Genomic DNA, 21349 nt, shown 5'->3' on the forward strand with positions numbered 1-21349 from the left:
TATAGTTTTGTTACATTTGTATCAATTGGTTATTTTCCTTTGTCTTCGTTTTATGAAAACAGTATCATAATCCTGTGTGATTTTCTTTCTTCACTTAAATATTATTGCTAAGATTGATTCATAGTGTGTGTTCCTGTATTCATTAAATTTTAAAATAAAAACCTTTTCATTTTGAAATAATAATGCTCACAGAAAGTTACAAAAATAGTACATAGGGTCATGAGAACCCTTTAGTCATGGTGACATCTTATATAGCAGTAATGCAATGTAAAATCAGGAAATCAATATTCGTACAGCACTATTAAAGAGTGCATAGACCCTATTCAGATTTCATTAGTTTTTACATGTACTCAATTGTGTGTGTGTGTGTGTGTGTGTGTGTGTGTATAGTTTTACACAGTTTGACCCTATAGATTCATGTAACCACCACCACAATCAAGATATAGAACTGTTCCATCATCAGAAAGAAACTTCCGGGTCCTACCCCTTTGTAGTTTCATTTGGCCTCCATTCCACCCCTGTCCTTTGGCAAGCACTAATCTGGTTGTTCTCCATCTCTATAGTTTTGTCATTTGGGGAATGACATAGCAATGGAAGATCATTCATTTTTGACTGCTGTATAATATTCCTTTGTGTGAATATACTACAGCATTTATTCATCCACTTTCTCATGTTGTTTCCAGGATTTTGCGAATGTGAAAAGTACTGCTGTGAATACTCTTGTCCATGTCTGGTGTTGAACATGGGTAAAATCTTCCCTTAGGTATTCAACTAGGAATGGAATTGCTAGTTATAGGATGAATGAATGCTTAACTTTAAAGAGTAGTGTTAATCTATTCTCCAAAGTTAGTGCATCAATTTACATTCCCACCAACAGCATGTAATTGGATCCTGTGGATCCATATCCTCTCCTTTACTTGGAATTCTTAGACTTCTCCATTTTTTTTGCAAATGGTTATAAAACGGCATCTTATTGTCTTGAGGGAAGACAATTATCTTGCATGTTCCAGCTTACCAAGGAAGGTGAACAAAATAGCTCAGGTGGGCATGTCTGCTGCAGCCACTCGTGCTGCCCAAGTCTTCCAGCAGAGAGTCCTTCTTGGGGCCCTCCTTTCCCTCCCTGGACACCACTGGGTCTCAAAATAATTCCTCATATCCAAACGCCTAGTCCTGATGTCCCCAAAGAGGAGAAATTACAACTAGAACATGAAGACAGAATGATCAGACAAGAAGCCAGGTCAATTGGCAGTGAGTCCAGTATGGTGGTAATTTCAGTTTGGTGTGGATATTGTCTATGGTAGGTAGGAATTAAAAACGAAGAAATCTGTGAGTGCCATCTTGTCGTGAGGGTGTCCACCATCAGGTTTTTCCAGGAAGACTGGGCTCCCTGTGATTTCAGTCAGGCACGATCTCTTCCCTCTTGGATGGGTTGGCTGTGGCTTTCAGAGGGAGCAGTTAGCTGAGATGCAACAGATAAATAAATAAATCTCCTCTCAGAAATACTGGAGGATCCTGGTCCAGACTGTCATGATCCCGTTTGTGCTTTTACCATGTTGCACCCCCACCCTACTCTGCCATCTACCTTCTCTTCAGCAAGCCTCTGTGGATTGTGACCATGAGGACAGCTCCACAGGTGGTGGCAGCTCTCTGGGTGGGGAGCCCTCTCCTCTGGTCTCCAGGGTCTTGCACTGAGCCTAGTCCATGGAGTTTCACAGGGATCATCTGAATGAATGAGGGATGGAGCAGCCTGTGGCATAAAGCAGACTTAAGAAGCATTTTAACCAATTGCAGTATGTGTGTCTTATTTACACCCTGGTTCAAACAACAAACTATTTGTAATGAAAAATTATGTATCAGTTGGGGAAATCTGAGCATTGAACATCTGACGATATTAGAGAATGATCATTATATTTGTAGGTGGGATAATGGTTTTAGGGCTATGTTTTTAAAAATAATCTGTATCTTTTACGTACGTATTGGAAATATTCAGGGAAGACATGATATGATGTCAGGGATAAACATCAAGATAACCTGGGGTGCAGGAAGGTAAAGTAAGTGGGGATGGCGGGGGGAGGGAGATGAAGGAAAAGGGACCATGAGCTGGCCATCCTTGAGTTCATTAGATGCTTCTATTTTATTTGAATTTTTCCATAATAAAATTTTTTTCTGAAAACTCCTGAGTATCCTAGAAGGAAACTGGCATGGACTTAAAGAAAAAGTCCTTTGAAATACTTCTCTGAGGCCGGGAGCAGTGGCTCACGCTTGTAATCCCAGCACTTTGGGAGGCCAAGGCAGGCGGATCACAAGGTCAGGAGATCGAGACCATCCTGGCTAACATGGTAAAACACTGTCTCCACTAAAAATACAAAAAATTAGCTGGGCATGGTGGCAGGTGCCTGTAGTCCCAGCTACTTGGGAGGCTGAGGCAGGAGAATGGTGTGAACCCGGGAGGCAGAGCTTGCAGTGAGCTGAGATGGCGCCACTGCACTCTAGCCTGGGTGACAGAGCGAGACTCCGTCTCAAAAAAAAAAAAAAAAAAAAAAAAAAAAAAGAAATACTTCTCTGATCACTCCACTCTCCTGCTTAAAACCTCTTCCCTCCCATTATGCTTTAGAAACATCCTTTAATCCTTGATGTTGCCCATGGGTCCTTGCAGGTGTGGCCCTGGTCGCGTCTGTTCCACTCTCCCCTTCTTCTGGTTCCTTTTACTCACTTTTGGACCACTTGCTCCTAGCCCTAGCTTGGTCTTTCCCCTCCTTCTCCTAACTGACACCTACTCATTCTTCATGTCCCAGCTAACATGTCCTTCCCGCAGGGATGCCCCTCCCAAGCCTTCAGCTTGAGTCCCATCGACTCGCTGTCACCTGTCTTTGCTTCTTATAGTTTTCTGCCATAACGTGTACCCATTTTGAATCTATATATTTATTCATGGAATTACTTTATGTCTCTTACTACCACGAGAGGGAAAACTCCTTGAAAACTATAACCCCTACATTCTTGGTACATAATAGGTGTCAATACTTGAGGATCAAATAAATATATAAAATCAAAACGATATGGTTGTTTCTTAAAAAGTAGGACATAAAAATTACTATACAGCCCAGCATTCCACTAACTGGATATATACCCCAAATAATTGAAAGTAGGGACTGACATAGATACTTGTGTGCCAATGTTCATTGCAGCATGATTCACAATAGCTAAAAGCTGGAAACAAGCCACATTTCCATCAACAGAGGAGTGGGTAAACAAAATGTGGTATGTACACAAAATGGAATATTGTTCAGCCACAAAAAAGAATGAAGTTCTGACACATGCCACCATGTGGATGAACCTTGAAATTATTAAGTGAAGTAAGCCAGACATAAAAGGACAAATATTATATGAGTCTGCTTATATAAAATATCTAGAATAGACAAATTCACAAAGACAGAAGGTAGATTAGAGGTAACGAGAGGTTGGAGGGAGGGGAGAATGGGAGTTATTGCTTAATGGGTACAGAGTTTTTGTTTGGGATGATGAAAAAGTTTTGGAAATAGTGGTGATGGCTGTACAACATTGTGACTGTACTTCCTGCCACTGAATTGTGTGCTTAAAAGTGGCTAAAATGGCAAACTTTATGCTATATATATTTTACCACAAATAAAAATGACAATTAAAAATTATTATTAACTATGCTGTCCCACACATCAGTAACTGTGGGAGATGTTTTTTTTCCTGGAGCTTGGAAATCCTAGACAATTAGAGGAACATATAGATTGCGCAGCCCCTACGTCCTGACCAGGAGGACCATGGCTGTCTTTTCTATTGGTGGTGGAGGAGATGCCAGGAGGGCATGTGGTGTGCTGGGAAAAGTTTCTGTGAGCTCTGGGTCAGTCAGGGGTTCCCCAGATCCCTCTGCCAGCTCAAGAGCCACTGGTGGTCCCTGCTTTTCACAGGAGCTGGCTGTCAACCTGAGGAAGGGACGTCAGCATCAATTCATCAAAATCAGCTGTGCCCTCCATGTTCAAGTCCCTTTTCTCTCTCTCTCCAGGTCTGTTTATCCAGTGGCTTTGCATTTCCCTGAGCACCTTGGACAAACTCATTTGTACTCACACAGCCAAGTGCTGGCAGGGCTGGGGGCTGGCTCTGAGAGTGGCTCACAGCGACAGGGGTGGGCATACTAGCAAAGTGCCAGGGAAAAAGATTGTCTTTATTGGTGCTTTGAATCCCCACTCTAGCTTGTGAGCCAGCCCAAGTTTCCTGCCAAAAACATAGGTGCAATCTGGAAGGACTCTAACTAAAGCTGAAACAAATAAGACATGCTTCCTTTTCTGCTTCTCCTTGGCTGTTCTATTTTCCCTTATTTGAACCATCTTACTATCTGTCTTAGCCTACTTGGACTGCTATAACAAAATACCATGGGCATGGGCTTGATGAGTTAAACAGCAGAAATTTATTTTCCCACCTTTCTGGAGGTTGTAAAGTCTAAGATCATGGTGCCAGCATGGTCAGGTTCTAGTGAGGGCTCTTTTCCTGGCTTGCAGACAGCCACCTTCTCATTGTGTCCTCACTGGTGAAGAGAGGTGCTGCTTTTTTTTCCTCTTCTTTAAGGGCACCACTCCCATTATTGGAGTCCCACCCTCATGAGCTCATCTAACCTTGATCATTTCCGAAAGTTTCCATCTCCAAGTATCATCACACAGAGGGTAGGGCTTCAACATACGAATTTTGCGAGGACAAAATTTAGTCCATTTCTGGAGTCCCCATTGTCTCAAAAAACACTTCCAATTTTCCATTTGTGGAAATTTGCTCTTGGAATTAGGAGATCCTGAATACACTTGAAGTCTCTTTAGGAGACCCTTGTTGGGCTGTTGTGTAGGAACGGCCTGGCCTATTGCAGCTGGGAAGCCAGCAGGCTTCCTGCCCACGGGATAGACCTCATTGGTCCATTGGGACAGGGGCACACTCAGAACAACAGAGTTGTACATTCTACCTCTAGGACTTCCCAGCCACACTTTTGGCATGTTCCTTTGTACATATGTACCTTAGCTTTCTCCTCTGTAAAGATGGCATTGCTAAAGCCCATTCACAGGCTCTGTGTAGATTTAAATCAGTAATGCCTACAAGGATCCCCGTGCCAAACCTGGCAGGTAGCAGGAGCTCCATAAGTGATGGGGACTGTAACTTCCTGGGACGTGACTGTGGGCCCAGCCCCACAGTCTTCCAGGTAGTGGCTCCGTTGGTGGATTGAGGTGATACCAGCCTGCCTTCCCAGCTCTAACCCACCAAATTTCCCTTCCACTTCAGGATATCTCCTTTTAGTCTTTATTTAGAAGCTAAGAAGCCCTGCCATAGCCCCATCCTTTGGTCCTTGTGACCTGCCCTGGCTACACCTCCCAGCCCTCAGCTCTCTTGCACTGTGGCCTCTGGAAACTGCTGCCAGCCCTCATTGGGCATGTTGTGATCATTACCTCATGTGCTCGATGTCATAGCTGTCCTTTTTCTTCTCCTGATAAGTGAGAAAAGAGAGAGGAGGCTTTCTCAAGCAAGGTGGGTGCATGTTTGAAGTTCGAGTTTTCATTAGGTATCCCCCAACCAACTCTACTTTTTCTCTCTTACCACTGCTTTTTGCAGTCTCTCTCAGAGCAAATAGTCCTCTCTGTGTCCTGTTCCCTGAGGTCTGCCGGGGGCAGGATGCTGGGTAGTCTGACAGGAAAGCCACAGTGTCCTCTCGGAGGACACTCTGTGACACTCCCACGTGATGGGTTGATGCCTACTTCCCATCAGCCTCAGCATTTCTGTTTTAAGGGGTCCATACCCTCCTCCTGGCTCCTCCCAGCCCCTCCTCCAAGCTGTTCCACTGCAGTCAATGGGTCTCCATCCTCTTGGAAACTCAGGCCACACACCCAGGTGTCTCCCGGAGTTCTCTCTTTCGTTCTTCTCCCAAATCCATCCCATCAACTCTGTCTCCAGAATCTATCCTGGATCCCTCTACTTCCGCACTTCCCTGTCTGCCTCCTTCCTGACCTGTGGGCTGGGGCCCATGCCCCTTCCAGAAGGCAGCTGCTGAAAGCATGTCAGGCCAGGGATCCCTCCACTTTCAATCCCCAGGAGCTCCACCTGCATTTGGCCCAGCTTGGTTGGATTAGCTGCACTTCAGAGAATGTGGCTTTTGTGGGAAATGAACCCCACACTTTACCTGACTGTGTGGATTGAGGTCATGCAGACACTGCCTCTGTCAGCTGCTGCAGTTTCCTGCAAACTTACAGGTTCACTTCCACAGCCCTACTAAGACATTTAGTGAATAGGGCTTTCAAAATGTGGATAAAGCACTCTAGGTTTTTTTTCCTCTTCCTAAAGAGGAGGAAAGGATTTAAAACCTAGAAGAGGAATTTATTGTCAAGAGTGCATTAGGCACCAGCCAAAGAGATTTATAGGTGGAAAACCTAACTTGTTTTAGTTTTAGAAAAATATTTTTTTAAACTTAACTCCCAAGATGGTTTAGGGAAAAAACGTACCATTTGGGTTGCTTCCATTTCCCATGTTGGAATTAGTAATGCAATTTGCAGTGCCCGCGATGATTCTGTAGAGAAGTGAGCTGAGTCATCAGGGTGTGAATCATCTTCCCAGGATACTTTATGATTCTCCAAATGAAAAGCACTTCACATGTCAGATGTGATTAGTGAAATTCATCTGTCCTGATGCCAGAGTGTGTTAGCTGGTCCGAGCTGCTAGAGTTGATCAAGTACCATTTCACAAAGTTAATACCAGGTTGTTCATACACATGGGATATGAACAGAGAGCTCATCCAGATGCAGTGACCCCAGGAAAAAAGTCGACTCTAAAGTTGCCTAAGCAAAAAAGGCACTTATTGGCTTCTGTAATTCAGGAGTCTAGGGTGCAGCAGGCTTCAGGTCTGGGTGTGCAGGACCTGGTCTCTCCCATCTCTCAACTCTGCCTCCTTCCCCCAACCTGGTCCTCATACATTGGCTTCATTCCCCAGCTCATGGCTATATGGTCCCAGGCCTCCATCCCTCCAGATTTTATAGCCTCACAAAAGAGGGCTTCTCTTCTACAGTAGCTTAGCCTTGTGTCCTGGCTTCCACTCCAAATGGACACACCCAGATCATGAATCCATCCGGAGCACCATTGTCTGGCCAGATGAGCCAGTCTTGGGCTCCCAACTCATTCTAAAGCTGGGATGGGGTGGGGTCAACATCACCCACAAACCACTTGGACAGATTCTAGGGGAGGAGGGCTCCCCAGATGAAAATTGGGGTTGTATAGCTAGGAGGGGGAAGGAACTCTGACCTGCAGGCACAGCAAATGTCCCTCCATTCAAGTTCTGTCTTTGCAGTCAGTCACCCTGCTCCTTCCAAACGGCCCTGCTCAAGCCACTCTGCCTCTTCCTGTTTCTTCTCCTTCTCCTTCTCATCCTCATCCTCTTTCTCTTCCTCCTTCTCTTTGTCAGCGACACTTTTCCTGGGTTTACAAAAGACCAGACAGGCTGGGCATGGTGGCTCATGCCTGTAATCCCAGCACTTCAGGAGGCCAAGGTGGGAGGATTGCTTGAGCTCAGTAGTTTGAGACCAGCCTGGGCAACATAGCAAGACCTCATCTCTACTAAAAATAAAAAAACTTATCCAGGTGTGGTAGTGTGTGCCTGTAGTCCCTAGTCCCAGCTACTCAGGAGGCCTGAGCCTGAGAGTTTGACAATGCAGTGAGCTATGATCATGCCACTGTCCTCCAGCCTGGGTGAAAGAGTGAGACCCTGTCTCTTAAGAAAAACAAAAACAAAAAACCCACAAAAGACCAAGCAAAGGCTTGGTGGTTGACTCTCACTGAATCCTCATGACCACTATATGAAGTACTATAAGGCATTAGGTAGCTTGGGTTTCAGCCTCAGCCCTTCCCACTTTCTTAGGATGTGGGTGAGAAACTTTCCTTCTATGAATCTCAATTTCCCATGTTAAATGGGGATGATGATGCCTTGTCTCCTGGGTTGTTGTGAGAGTCAGTGAGCTTGTAAGCTCAGTAGCTCAGTACGTGGGTACTCTCACCATTCATTTATCAGATGAGGAAGCTGAGGCTACAATGTCATTTGTCCAAGATCCTGCAGCCGGTGGGTAGCTGAACTGGGATTGAAACCCAGGGCGCTCATCCCAAGCTACATGCTTGCTCCTTTTGCAGCATTGCCTCTTCCATCCACCTTCCTGTAAGGAAACACTGTTTCTCATGGCAGGACTCACCTCCACAGACAGGGGTCAGCATCGAGGGTCGTTGCATACACACTTTGTTACATGTCTTCTGCATCAGGCCCTAAGCTAGATCCTGAGAGGACGAAAAAGAATGAGCTTTCAGAGCTTTCATTTGTTGGGGGGATCTGGGAGGCCTGAGGATGGAGGACTGACTTTCTGTTTCAGTCCTGAATGACTCATGAGCCATGTCTGCAGTGAGAAACTGGAGCTTACCAGGCAGTGAAGAGGAAGGGCAAAGAAGCATGCCACTTGCAGGGCTTAGGTAAAGCACAGGGGGTTGAATAGCTGCTTCCTGATTGGAGTTTGGCCATGGATTTGTCTTTAGACTGTTGCTAATGATGGTTTGTATTGTCCTTGTTTCCAGTGTGGAATAATTTATTGGCTATTTGGTGGTGCTATCAGGAATCTCAGAAGCCCTGAAGACATTACTAAGTGGTTTCAGCCACTCCAGGTATGGTATTTTCCTCAACATCAGTCTTCTATGGAGAGCCTTAAAAATCTGTAGTAGATAGATATGCATGTGTGTATGTGTTTGAAGAAAAATAAAATGGAATTTGTATCAGCAAAAATCTTGTCGAGAATGAGAATTCCAAGACTATCTTTTTTATATTGCATTGAGCCTGTCATGTTGTTAAGCTCACATTCGCTGTCATCAGACTGCATTTTTATAATTTTCTCCAACCCACCTGTCCCTCTCTCACCACCATTCTTAATGGTCCGAGGGGTCTGCATTTGGAGCAACTGCCTGACCAGCTAATTCCCTTCTAATGTCTGCTAAACTCCAGGAGCAGAAATACACTGGGATGTTTGCAATGACCGAGAGGGGCCATGGGAGCAACGTGAGAGGGATCCAGACTGAAGCCACCTTTGACCTCTCTGCCCAGGTGAGGAATCTGTCCTTCTCCTGCCATGCAGGGGAGCAGGAAACCTGGACAGAAACAGATCTCCTTCTTTCTGTGTCCAGCTTCACACCCTCCGTGTGTGCCCTCCAGCCCAGGGAGCTGAGATTCAGATCAAATGTCTAAGTGTTTTAATAGAGGTAGATATGTGCTCAGCCTTCATGAACCCAACACCAGCCAACATGTATATGGTGCCTTTGAGGCACTGGACACTGCTTCAAGCACTTTATGTGCACTTGTGAATTTAATCCCTTGTCGTAACTCCAAGAGAACAACACTAAAGCCATTTTGTTGTCGTTCCTAGCAGTAGCAGGAACGGACTGGAGGAGATGCCTTTGTTGGTCCTCTCTATTGTGCCCTGTGTCAGGAGGGCACTGTGCTGGGGTCACCTTATCAGGAGCTGAGTCTTCTGTACTGGGATCATGCGCTGTCCCTCACCGTGACCTGCACTGACATTTTACATGACAACAGAAACCAGAGTGTCACCAAACAGTCTGACTCTTCTACTTTTACTATATGTGGTCAATGCTGAGGTTTTTCCTTTTCATTCTTTTCTTTGTCTTCCTTTTCCTTTCTTTTTCTTCTCTGTTTTTCTTCCTTTCCATTCCCTTCTTGCAAACTAAAAAGATGTCAGCTAAGTCTCTCTACATTGCTATCTCTGTCCATAGTGGGTCATAACATACCCTGGGGACGCTGCTTTGTAATCCTCATGCCCATCTCTTTAACTCCTACACGCACCCCGCCCCTGCCTTCCACCAAAAAAGAAAGCAACTGTGTACTTGTCTCACTCTCCTTTATAGTTTCTTGCTTGATATTGGGTGTTCCTAAGAACTACAAAGGGATAAACAAATGTTGAGGTTCTTTCTAGAAATGAAGCTATGTCAGTCAGTGTGTGCAAGCATGTGCCCGAGCATGGCTGCGGGTGCAGCCCGGCCATGTGGCTGCTCTGCTTCGTCTATTCTTTATTTTTGCAGTTTGTCCTTGTGCGGGTGGATTTTTGTTAGCGGGGTTTCCTGACCCAGGAATGCTGGTTGGAGGTGGCCAGTGTCTGGAATGATAGATGCAGGGGCGGTGTGTATTGGAGGATACCCTGCTTTTCCTCCTGCCCTGATGTTAGTTCTCTCCAGCAGCCAATGATGTCCAAGATCATAGTAAGAACAAGAATAAGCACTACCCTATACTGACCACTCGCGAAGTGCCATGCTCTGTATCAAACTCCCTGTGTAGTATTCTATGTTTCCTCCCAGCAACAGTCCCAGAAACGCAACATTAAACTGGTCCTTTTAACTCAGCATGGATGTGCCATGTACCAGGCTAGGCGGTCTACTTGTAACATCATTTCAAATGTTCTGTAATCTTATAAAAATGTATTATTGTCCCTACTGTACAGATGGGGAAACGGAGGCTCACAGAGGTTAAGCAGCTGACTCTGGCTATGCAGTTAATGAGTGAGTTAGGTTCGGGTGAGACTGCCCTCAGCAGCTTGGCTTTTCTGCCAGTGGTGGCATGCTGACCTAACATCCTTTGGCTTTTGGCTGGCCGATTTTTTTCCTCTCCCGAAGCCATGGTATTGAGGTCACCTTGCTGTCGTTGATGGGGGGAAAACACCCACAGCTCTTATTTATTTGTTTCTTCTTACAATTATTACTTTTTTACAAAAATAATTTCCTGTGTTGGTCCCATTTTCCCCAAACAGCATAAATGACTTAGCTACCTGGCGTGCCTCAGCAGCTGCCACTGTCTGATAGGGGACCTGCAAAGTTGCAATCATAATGATGAGGGGCCTCTGGTGAACACTGTCTCCCGTGGGGCTGGGAGAGAGAACAATCCCATCATAAACTCATACCACCGAGAACTGACATAGCAGGAATGGATTTCTCCCTTCACTGGGTTCTGTGTTTTCCCCTTCATTTCCCTTTCAAAATGCTGGAGCTTATTAAATAAGTGTTCTCTCCCCAAGGACCATTTAAATCTCCTACATGTTTTGGTTATTCATTCCTGTGGATTGGTTGTTTTACATTTATTTTTGGGAGGTGGATTGGGTAGTGGTATGGATAGTTAAGAGATAAGAGTTTTATTTTTATACTTTATTCTAAATAGCAAAAATAAATGAGGTTATGAACTCTCTGGCCAAAGGCATCATTTTTAGTTCCTACAACACTGACCATTTTGCTGGCCTTCGAACAGATAATTATTACAGAAACTGACACAACGGTGTGCGTTATTTAGATGCAGCTTTAACACCAGAGTTTTGGCTGGTGCAAACTTTCCAAATCAAGCATTTTGCCAGAAGTGACAAACCTCCTTTCCCAGAGTGTAGCAAATGTTTATGGGGACGGGTGGCCTCCTGCTCCCTTCCCCACTCCACCAGATCGTTTCTGCCAGGCCAGTGTTTCCTCTGCCACTTCACTTTCTTACCCTGAGTGTAAGCATGCCCCCACCCACATGGGTTGTATTTTTGTTGCTGTTATTTTTCTCTGCACTCAGCCTCAAGCAATGCCTCTCCTTGAGAAGCCCTGGCTACCCTGATAAGACAAGGGTGGCCTCCAGAGACTTCTCTTAAAAAGATCCAGCATGTCTGTTTATGTTTCTGAAAAGCTCTTGCACATGTTAAAAGTTTCCCCATGCAAACATATGTCAGAGAATGTTTTCTTAGGCTTCAAGACTGTATTTCTTGGCCAGCGGAAAAGTGTTGTCTATATACTTTATAGTCTGAAATCTGAGATAATCTTTGCATGATCAATAGCTTGTTGGTTTAGTTCAGTCACATCTTTAATACTGTCAACTACAATTAAATGTGCAGTTGCACTCTCTGCCATTTCCCCTGGGTTCCCAACTTGCCTCAGGTGCCCTGTATTCAGAGCTGGCACCAGGGCCAGTTCCTTTTTGGCAAGAGGCTTAAAGGTAACCCAGGTGGCAGTGGAGACTGGGGAGAGCCAAGAAGTGAGGGGAGCATTTCCACTGTTGGTTTCCAGAGGGTAGGAAAGGGAAGACGGAGTTTTGAGCCGAGCCTGAGAACAAAACCCCTGCATTTTCTTCCTGCTTCTTCATGACCAGTGTTAGTTTCAGACTGTTTTGAGCTGGAATCCTTGGACATATTCAGAGACAAATTGCATGGTACATTCTAACGTTTTTCCCTCCTAAGAAAGAGACTCATTTACAAGTTCTTCCGTTATAGGAGCTTAAACATATGAACCTCTTTTGGGAAACTTTATTATATTCAGTGATCAGGGAAATAGACATTTTCAAAGGCTTAAATGAGGGATTTCTTTTTATAAAAATAAAAATTGGGCTGATACTCTAAGCAGTGGTGGGAATAGGTCATGGCTGTCTATCAGTCTTGCTTTATCCAAGCATATAGTTTTGGCCTTCAATTACTTGGCTTTCATTTAAACCAAGACCCACGTCACGGAGGCAGGAAGGTTCAGGGCCTGGGAAACAGCGAGGAACCAAGTGATTTGCCCAGAAGGAGTGAACACCAGCAGACAAAATGCGACCCACAGATGTGGACCCTGGGACAAGCCATCTAAGGGCCCAAATCATTGGATGTTCCATCCTTTCTTAGAAATCTCGCAGGTGGGAAATTTGGAGATGAGGGGTATGGAGAGCTGACCATATACCACCAGGGCTTTTAGAGGTTTTGGTGTTGGATGAATTAAAGGTCAAAACTTTGCTATGAAGTAGTCTAGAGAGATAATTGAAGAAAGCCTTTATACATTAAAGCCAGGCAGGCTCAGCCAAACAGCACACATGTCAGCCTGGCATTATAAAGAGGAGAGACTGGGAGGGAGAGAATGAACACCTTTTAAAGATTGAAAATTGGCAACTTATTTTCTGGATTGGATTATTCCTTGAAAAATCACTTTAATATCTAGCCATTTTCAAAGTTGAGGTGGAGGTGAAATAAATGAATTGAGGTGATAGCACAGCCGTGTTTGTTTCAAGACGTAGAGCCAGGTGACCTTCCCATTGTCTTCTCTTTTGTGGTGAAATCCCCTGGAAACGGGTCTGTTTTTCACAGTATTCATTGCTATTTTTTTTTTTTTTGAGACAGAGTCTCACTCTGTCACCCAGGCTGGAGTGCAGTGGCACAATCTCGGCTCACTGCAAGCTCCACCTCCTGGGTTCACACCATTCTCCTGCCTCAGCCTCCCGAGTAGCTGGGACTACAGGCACCCGCCACCATGCCCGGATAATTTTTTGTATTTTTAGTAGAGACGGGGTTTCACCGTGTTAGCCAGGATGCAGGATGGTCTCGATCTCCTGACTTCGTGTTCCACCCACCTCGGCCCCCCAAAGTGCTGGGATTACAGTATTCATTGCTTTGAGCCAGGGAGTTGAAATGAGCCATGGGAAGGGAAACACTGTTGCTCTGCTGTTTCTGTGTAGGAGTTTGTAATTGACACGCCGTGTGAAAATGCCGAGAAGATGTATATTGGAAACACCATGTATGGGAATTATGCAGCTGTCTTTGCCCAGCTCATCATAGATGGAAGATCTCAAGGTTTGTTACCAACACAGACAACTAGAATAATTCTCTTCATTAGTACTATTTACCAGTGAAAACCCATTTCACAGAGCTGCTTTTATCTTGTAAATAATTTAGTACTAACTTTATCTCCTAATATGCGTGAAGAAATTTATCATTACATTTTGACATTATATGCTCTCATGCGTGGTGCACAGTTGTAGAACTGAATGAGTTTGAGGATCACAGAAATGTTATACCATTCCAGGACATGAGTAAAGCTACAGGAAGGAGAGCTTAATAATGATCTCAACGCCTTCCTTAGGGCCCTACTGTTTCATCGTTCCTGTCTGGGATGAAAACGGAAGCTTGTACCCAGGAGTGACAGCTATTGATATGATGTACAAGGAGGATGAGTCCCCAGGTGCCCTTCTCCTGTGCTCACTCTTCCTACCTGCTCCCCACCCCACTCAAGGAGAATCTAACCTACCTTATATTACCGAAACAGTGAGGGTGGAGAAAACTTCCCCAGAGAAGATGTCCGGATTTTGAAGTCTCATGAAGTCTTTTATGTAGAACTGTTCAGGAATATTGTAGATTGCCTTTTATGAATGTGCATTGGTCTCAGTTTCTCCCAGCTTCTCAAATTTCCCAGTAATGAGGCAGTTTTGCCCACAATGCTGTTCTGTCTTATCTTCTCTCATCTGAGACTTAGGGGCTCTCAGGGGGCAGGCTGTATCTCTTTTCTTTGCACCCCTGGCCACCTGCCTGCTGTCTGTGCTCATGAGGCCCTTAATGAGTCCTGAGGACTGACTCAGTGCCTTAGTTTGCTAGGGCTGCCATACCACTAACTGTGGGGCTTAAACAACAGAAGTGTATTGTCTCACAGTTCTGGAGGCTGGAAGTCCAAGATGAAAGTATCAGCAGGGTTGGCTCCTTTTAAGAGAGGTGAAGCCAGCTGAACTTCCTGGGTCGAGTGGGGACTTGGAGAACTTTTCTGTCTGCAGAGGATTGTCAAATGCACCAATCAGCACTCTGTAGCTAGGATGGTAAAATGCACCAATCAGCGCTCTGTAGCTAGCAAGGGGATTGTAAAATGCACCAATCGGTGCTCTGTAAAAATGCACCAATCAGTGCTCTGTAGCTAGCAAGAGGATTGTAAAATGCACCAATCAGTGCTCTGTAAAATGCACCAATCAGCGCTCTCTAAAATGCACCAATCAGCAGGAGTCTAAAAGTAGCCAATCGTGGGGAGGATTGAAAAAAGGGCACTCCGATGGGACAGAAATGGAACATGGGAGGGGACAAATAAGGGAAGAAAAGCTGGCCACCCCAGCCAGCAGTGGCAACCCGCTACATGCTGTGGAAGCTTTGTTCTTTCACTCTTCACAAAAGATTTTGCTGCTGCTCACTCTTTGGGTCTGTGCCACCTTTAAGAGCTGTAACACTTAATGAAGGTCTGCGGCTTCATTCTTGAAGTCAGCAAGACCACGAATCCACCAGCAGGAGCCAACTCCAGACACAGTGAGGGAAGGATTTGTTCTAGGACTCTCTCTTTGGCTTGTAAATGGTTGTCTTCATATTAACCTGGTGTTCTCCCTGTGTGCATGCCTGTCTCCAAATTGCCCCATCTTATAAAGGACAGAAGTCATTTAGATTAGAGCCTACCCCAATGACCTCATTTTAATTTGATCACATCTGTAAAGACTATCTTCAATTAAGGTCACATACACAGGTATAAGGATTAGGGCTTCAATACATGAATTTTTTTTTGGGAGGGGGGCCGCAATTTAACCCATAACATTTGGTGAGATCAGGACATGCCTGTATGCTCCAGTGACCACTCATGGCCAAGATCATGCCAAGCCAAGGAAGGGAGACTGGGAGAGAAGAAAAAAAAAGAAGGAAGAGCAGGAAGAGAAGAGGGAAGAAGTGGCCCATCCTTTGGTGGAGGAGACAGTCCATCCTGGCCCCTTAGTGTTTACTGTCCACTGCCACGGCTGCAGGCGGGTTTATGAGGGCTTTAGATGTATCTCCCAGGGGTGACCAAGGCCCTGGCTGGGTGGGCTCCTTGAGAGTTCCTTGCATGTCAAATGTTGCTGAGAGCAGAGGGGTAGGCTGAGCTCTGTGAAGTCGTGCCAGACATTGAAAACACTGGCAATGGCAGAAAGTCTGCTCTGGTGCCCTTGTAAGCTGCTAAATGCAAGTGTGTCCTTGTCAAGAGGTGAAGTTCTAAATAAAGACATTTACTAAAGACAGATTGTTTTCCCCTAGATTAAATCTCTCTAAGTTTTCACAAAGAGAGACCCCAGACCCTGGCAGGTGTCTTTAGGAAATGTGTCTGCCAGATTTCAGGACCACCCCTCCCTACTCTGCACTGCTTCCCCCACTTCCTGCTGTCCTTGTGGCTATTTTCCCTTGTCTTGTAGGCATTTGCTGTCAACAGTTTGCTCTGTATGCAGAGGAGAGAGCACTGGGAAGGAGGAGGGATTTGAGCACTGCATTCCTGGGGAGAGCAAGCCTGCTTCCCCGCCTCTGTCTTCAGCTTCCCATTCTTGCAGTTGCTTAGAACTCTCCATTTCTTAATCACAGTCACTGCTCGGGAGGTAGGTGTGCATCCACTACATGCCCAAAGCATGCACATGCAGGCTGCACAGAAGGACAGTCCATGCTCCTCCACTCTCGCTAGGGAGGAAGGGGCCAGGCTGGTGGAAGAAACAGGCACAGCTCATCAAGGAAATAACAGACAACATCCCCATGTCCACCCCCAAGGAAAAAGCACCAACAATTCTGGAAGTAAAATAAGGGGCTTTGTATTTTAGTGGCGACAGGCCTGGGAAGTAGCAGGGAAAATACTTCTGATGCTGCATCCATTTCCCCTTTCTATTCTTGCCAAGTCTGCATGGTGTGGACAATGGGATATTAATATTTGACAAGGTTCGGATACCCAGGGAGAACCTGCTGGATAAGTGAGTAGTTTCTCCTTCACTCAGGTCAATGGTGCAGATGATCTCACTGCTCTCCAAAGTTGGCTTGGTTCTTGGGTCTCATGGGCTGTGTGTCTGGGCAGTCTTCCCCTAACCACCCCTACAGGTTTGTTGACAACTAATTGGAAAAGATACTTCTGCAGATAGAAAAAAAAGTAAAATTATTCAACATGCTGTTGTCCAGGCATAATGACTGTTACACTTCAATATACATCTTTCCAGACTTTTCTCTATGCCCCTATGTCTAAAGAGAGAGAGGTGTCAGATTTTTACTAAGCGAGATCCACTTCTAGATTCCATGCTTAAAATAACCTGTAATTCCCATTTATCATTATATAGCAAATGTTTTTATGTAATGCTAAGCACACACATGCATTATCATCTTTAATATCACTATAATAGACTGTTAAATAAATGGTTTATAAGTTATATAATCAATTTCTTATTGTTGGGCATTTAGTTTTTTTTTCCTTTTTTTCCCCCCTATTATAAACAGATGGGTGCTATTGCTTCCTTTGTGAGTGGCAGGGGATAAGGCACCATCTTTCAGCTTCCAGGTGTGTTCTTAGGGGTGGAGCTCTAGGGGTTAATGATGCTTTTCACAGAAGCTGAGAAACACCAATTACTTTTAATTTTCTCAGCAGCGTTTCACGCATCCAATAAAGATCCTGAGCCATAGTCATGTTAAATCTTTGACAAAGCCAGCAATCAGGGTGCACACAACCAGCTGTTTTCCTGCCTCCCTATGGATTTCCCTTGAATGCTTTACTCCTTTTTGTTGCCAGCAGATAAATGTAGTGGATGCCAAAAGCTTAAGAAAATTGCATGGGAAAAAACCTTAAAAATGATTGGTATGACAAACCCCCATGACACAAGTTTACCTATGTAACAAACCTGTACTTGTACCCCTGAACTTAAAAGTTAAAAAAAATGGAGGGATAAGGAAGTAGAGGATAGAATAGTGGTTACCAGGGGCTGGGAAAGGTAGGGAGGAGGAGGGGATGGGGAGAGGTTGGTCAATGGATACTGTTATAGTTGTATTGAAGAAATAAGTTCTGGTGTGATATTGCACAGGGTGATACAGTTAACAATAATGTGTTGTATGTTTCAAAATACTTACAAGTTTTGAATGTCCTCATTCCAAAAAATTGATAAATGATGCTTCAGATGATGAATATGCCAATTACCCTGATTTTATTATTATACAATATATACATGTATCAAAACATCACACTGTATTCCATCAATATGTACAATTTTTATATGTCAATTAACAAAGCAAAAAGAAAAGGAAAAAAACTTAAAATGGACCAAATTCTGCTTCACATTTTCTTCCTGTGAATTGATAGGGAATGGAAACAATAAAAGCATCTTCACAGTAACCCTGGTGGGTGCTAAAGTCCCTCAGGCCCCCTCAGGACCACCAGCATTCATATGGAAATGCAGGAAACTTAGAACAGCCAAAACAATCTTGATAAAGAACAAAGTAGGAGGACTCATACCTGTGATTTGAAAACTTACTACAAAGTAATCAAGACAGTGTGGTATTTGCATAAGGATAGATATATGTACAATGGAATAGAATGAAGAGTCTAGAAATAAATCGTTACAGTTACAATCAATTAATATTCCACTGCAGAGCCAAGACAATTCAATGGGGAAAGAATAGTCTTTTTGACAAATGGTGCTGGGACAAACTAGATAGCCACGTGCAAAAGCATGAAGTTGAATCTTTACTCCCTACCATATACAAAAATCAACTCAAAATGGATCACAGACCTAAATGTAAGAGCTAAAACTATACAACTCTTAGAAGAAAACACAGGTGTGAATTTTTGTGACCTAGGTTTAAGCAATCTGTTAGACGTGGCACCAAAAGCACAACTAACCAAAGAAAAAATAGATAAATTGGATTTCATCAAAGTTATAAAAAACTTTTTGCATCAAAGAACACTATGAATAAAGTGAAAACCTACAGAGTGGGAGAAAATATTTGTAAGTCATATATACTAATATCATAAGGATATAGTATCCAGAATATAGAAATAACTATTACAGCTCAAGAATAAAAAGACAAATAACCCAATTTTAAAATGAGCAAAAATCTGAATAGACATTTCGCTAAAGATTTACAAATGACTGCTAAGCATATGAAAAGATGCTCAATGTCATTGCCATTAGGAAGATACGAATCAAAACCACCGCCAATACCACTCTGCACCTACTAGGATGTCTTTTTTTTTTTTTGAGATGGAGTCTTGCTCTGTCACCCAGGCTGAAGTGCAGTGGTGTAATCTCGGCTCTCTGCAACCTCTGCCTCCCGGGTTCAAGTGATTCTTTTGCCTCAACCTCCTGAGTACCTGGGATTACAGGCATGTGCCACCATGCCTGGCTCATTTTTGTGTTTTTAGTAGAGATGGGGTTTTGCCATGTTGACCAGGCTGGTCTTGAACTCCTGACTTTGGATGATCCTCCCACCTCAGCCTCCCAAAGTGCTAGGATTACAGGCAGAAGTCACCACACCCAACTGATGTCCCTTATTAAAGGGACAGACAATAACAAGTGTTGGGGAGGATGTAGAGAAATTAGGACTGTTTGTTATACATTGCTGGTGGGGCTGCAAAATGGTGGCACCAACTAGGAAATCAGTTTGGCCATTCCTCAAAAGTGTAAAGTTATCATCTTATGACCCAGCAATTCTACTCCTAGGTATGTGTGAAAACATTGTCTACAAGAGAAATGCAAACCTATATCCACACAAGAAATTATACACAAATGTCCATAGCATAATTATTCACAATAGCAAAAAGGGGAAAATAATCCAAATATCCATCAATTGAGGAAACAGGAAATAAAACATGGTATATCCATACAATGGAATACTATTCAACCATGAAAAGAAATGAAGTACTGACACGTGCTACAGCATAGATGAACCCTGAAAACATTATGCAAGTGAAAGAAGCCAGACATAAAGACCACATGTGATACGATTCCATCTATGTGAATTTTTTCCCAGAACAGGCACCATAGAGAGAGAAAGTAGGTGAATGGTTGCCAGGGACTGGAGGGAGGGGAGTATGGGGAGGGACTGCTAGTGGGGTGGGATTTCTTTTTGGGGTGGTGAAATGATTTGGAATAGGATCATGGTGATGGTTGTACAATTTTGTGACTATACTCAAATCCATCAAATTGTATACTATGAAGGGGTGAATTTTATGGTATGTGAATTACATCTCAGTTTTTAAAAAGTGGGTCAGTGTGCGGTCTGCACAGTCAGGCTCCGGTGCTGGTTTAATTTCTCAGGAAACCACTACCTGCCATGAGTCAAGCCTTTCTCAGCATCTCTTGGAGAGGGACTCCCCCTGCCCTTATCTGCTCTCTGTCTCAAGGGGGAAGTTCCACGATGGGGAAATCCGAGTGCTTCCGTGTGTGTGCACATGGGAGCCACCTGACTTCATTTCTGGTGGTGCTGTGTCCTGCTTTTTTGTGAAACCCCACCTCTCTTTTCCACAGGTTTGGTTCCGTGGCTCCAGACGGACAGTACCATTTGCCTATTAGGAACAAGAGTGCAAGATTCAATGCCATGCTGGCAGCACTGACCCCTTCGAGATTAGCTGTGGCTTTCCAAGCTATGGGTGCCATGAAGGTAATTGACTCTGATTTTAATTTAATTATCTACTGTGAATTCTCTCACGGCTCAGGGATGAGTAACAATTTCAGGAGCTGAGCTTCTCAAGCCACAGTTGGTATAATATGGCCAGGGTTCCCGGTTAGATGCTGGGGAGTGCCAGGTGGCCATCCACAGGGAACATTTCTCCACCCTTCTTAAGAGGGGATCCCACCCATCTACATCCCAGATGTGTGCTGCTAATCAAGGGGGTGGAGCACAGGCATTGTGGTAATAGAGCCAGGAGAGATGACCAGGGAGAACGGGATGTTCAGAGCAAACACATCTGCTGGAGAAGCAGCTAAGGGTTGGCCCATGTGGGCAAAGGTTGGCTTGTCTTGGCTGAATTCACCTGGGACTGTTGATCCTCATGTGTCTGTTTAGGGTGTAACATTCTCCATCGCAGTCTGGAGGCCATGAGGCCAGACCTCCAGGAGCCATGTCTGCCTCCCTGCCCTGACTCTCCCGTATATTGGTTTGGACAGAGAAGCCTGGAGAGCAAAGCTCTGGAAGGGCCTCCTTCTCCTTCCCAGGGCCCCAGACTGCTTTGTTCTCTGGGCCTTCTCTGTCTCTTTGCTTGAAGGAAAAGCCTGCTTTAAGCTCCACTGAGCTTGGTGAAGCTAGAAGAAAAATTAAGTCTGCCCAGGAATGTACATCTGGGGCTTGAGTCCAGCTTTTCCATCAAGAAGGAATAAATTTCATTCACTTGACTCCAGGCCTGACATCAGTCCGGAGTCATCTGAATAGCAGGAAAGCCCTTCTTTACTTGCTTTGGGGTCGGCCATGCTTCACAGATGGCCTGTCCTGACCCGGGCTTCCCCTTATGGTGCTTCCTGTGAGGGGGCACAGCTGTGGCCATCAACATGCGTACTCAGCCTGGCCTCATGCCCGCCCGTGCACCCCAGTTCCTGTGCTTGTTTTGTGGGGGTTCTTTCAGTGGGGCCGGGTGGGTGTTCAGGTCTGAAGTCCCAGGTCGGGAGGGGCTCAGGTCCCTTGGCTGAACTGTCTGATATTGAATGAGGCCCCAGAAAGCCTTGTAATGAAGGCGCTAGCACAGAGAGCATCAGAATGCCGAGGAAAACTGG

The 21349-nt window shown here is 44.7% G+C and overlaps 1 protein-coding gene across 1 annotated transcript in view; it reads left to right on the plus strand.

Annotated features, from left to right (window-relative positions):
• The window catches only part of ACOXL (acyl-CoA oxidase like), a 373858-nt gene that overhangs the window by 16640 nt on the left and 335869 nt on the right, over window positions 1-21349 (plus strand). The window contains 6 exon segments of the mRNA XM_055240922.2: window positions 8605-8691; window positions 9026-9124; window positions 13529-13643; window positions 13933-14023; window positions 16505-16576; window positions 20111-20243. Of these exon segments, the coding sequence (XP_055096897.1) occupies window positions 8605-8691; window positions 9026-9124; window positions 13529-13643; window positions 13933-14023; window positions 16505-16576; window positions 20111-20243 (597 nt within the window).

Source organism: Symphalangus syndactylus, chromosome 14 (genome assembly GCF_028878055.3).
Source record: "Symphalangus syndactylus isolate Jambi chromosome 14, NHGRI_mSymSyn1-v2.1_pri, whole genome shotgun sequence".
Lineage (NCBI taxonomy): Eukaryota > Metazoa > Chordata > Mammalia > Primates > Hylobatidae > Symphalangus > Symphalangus syndactylus.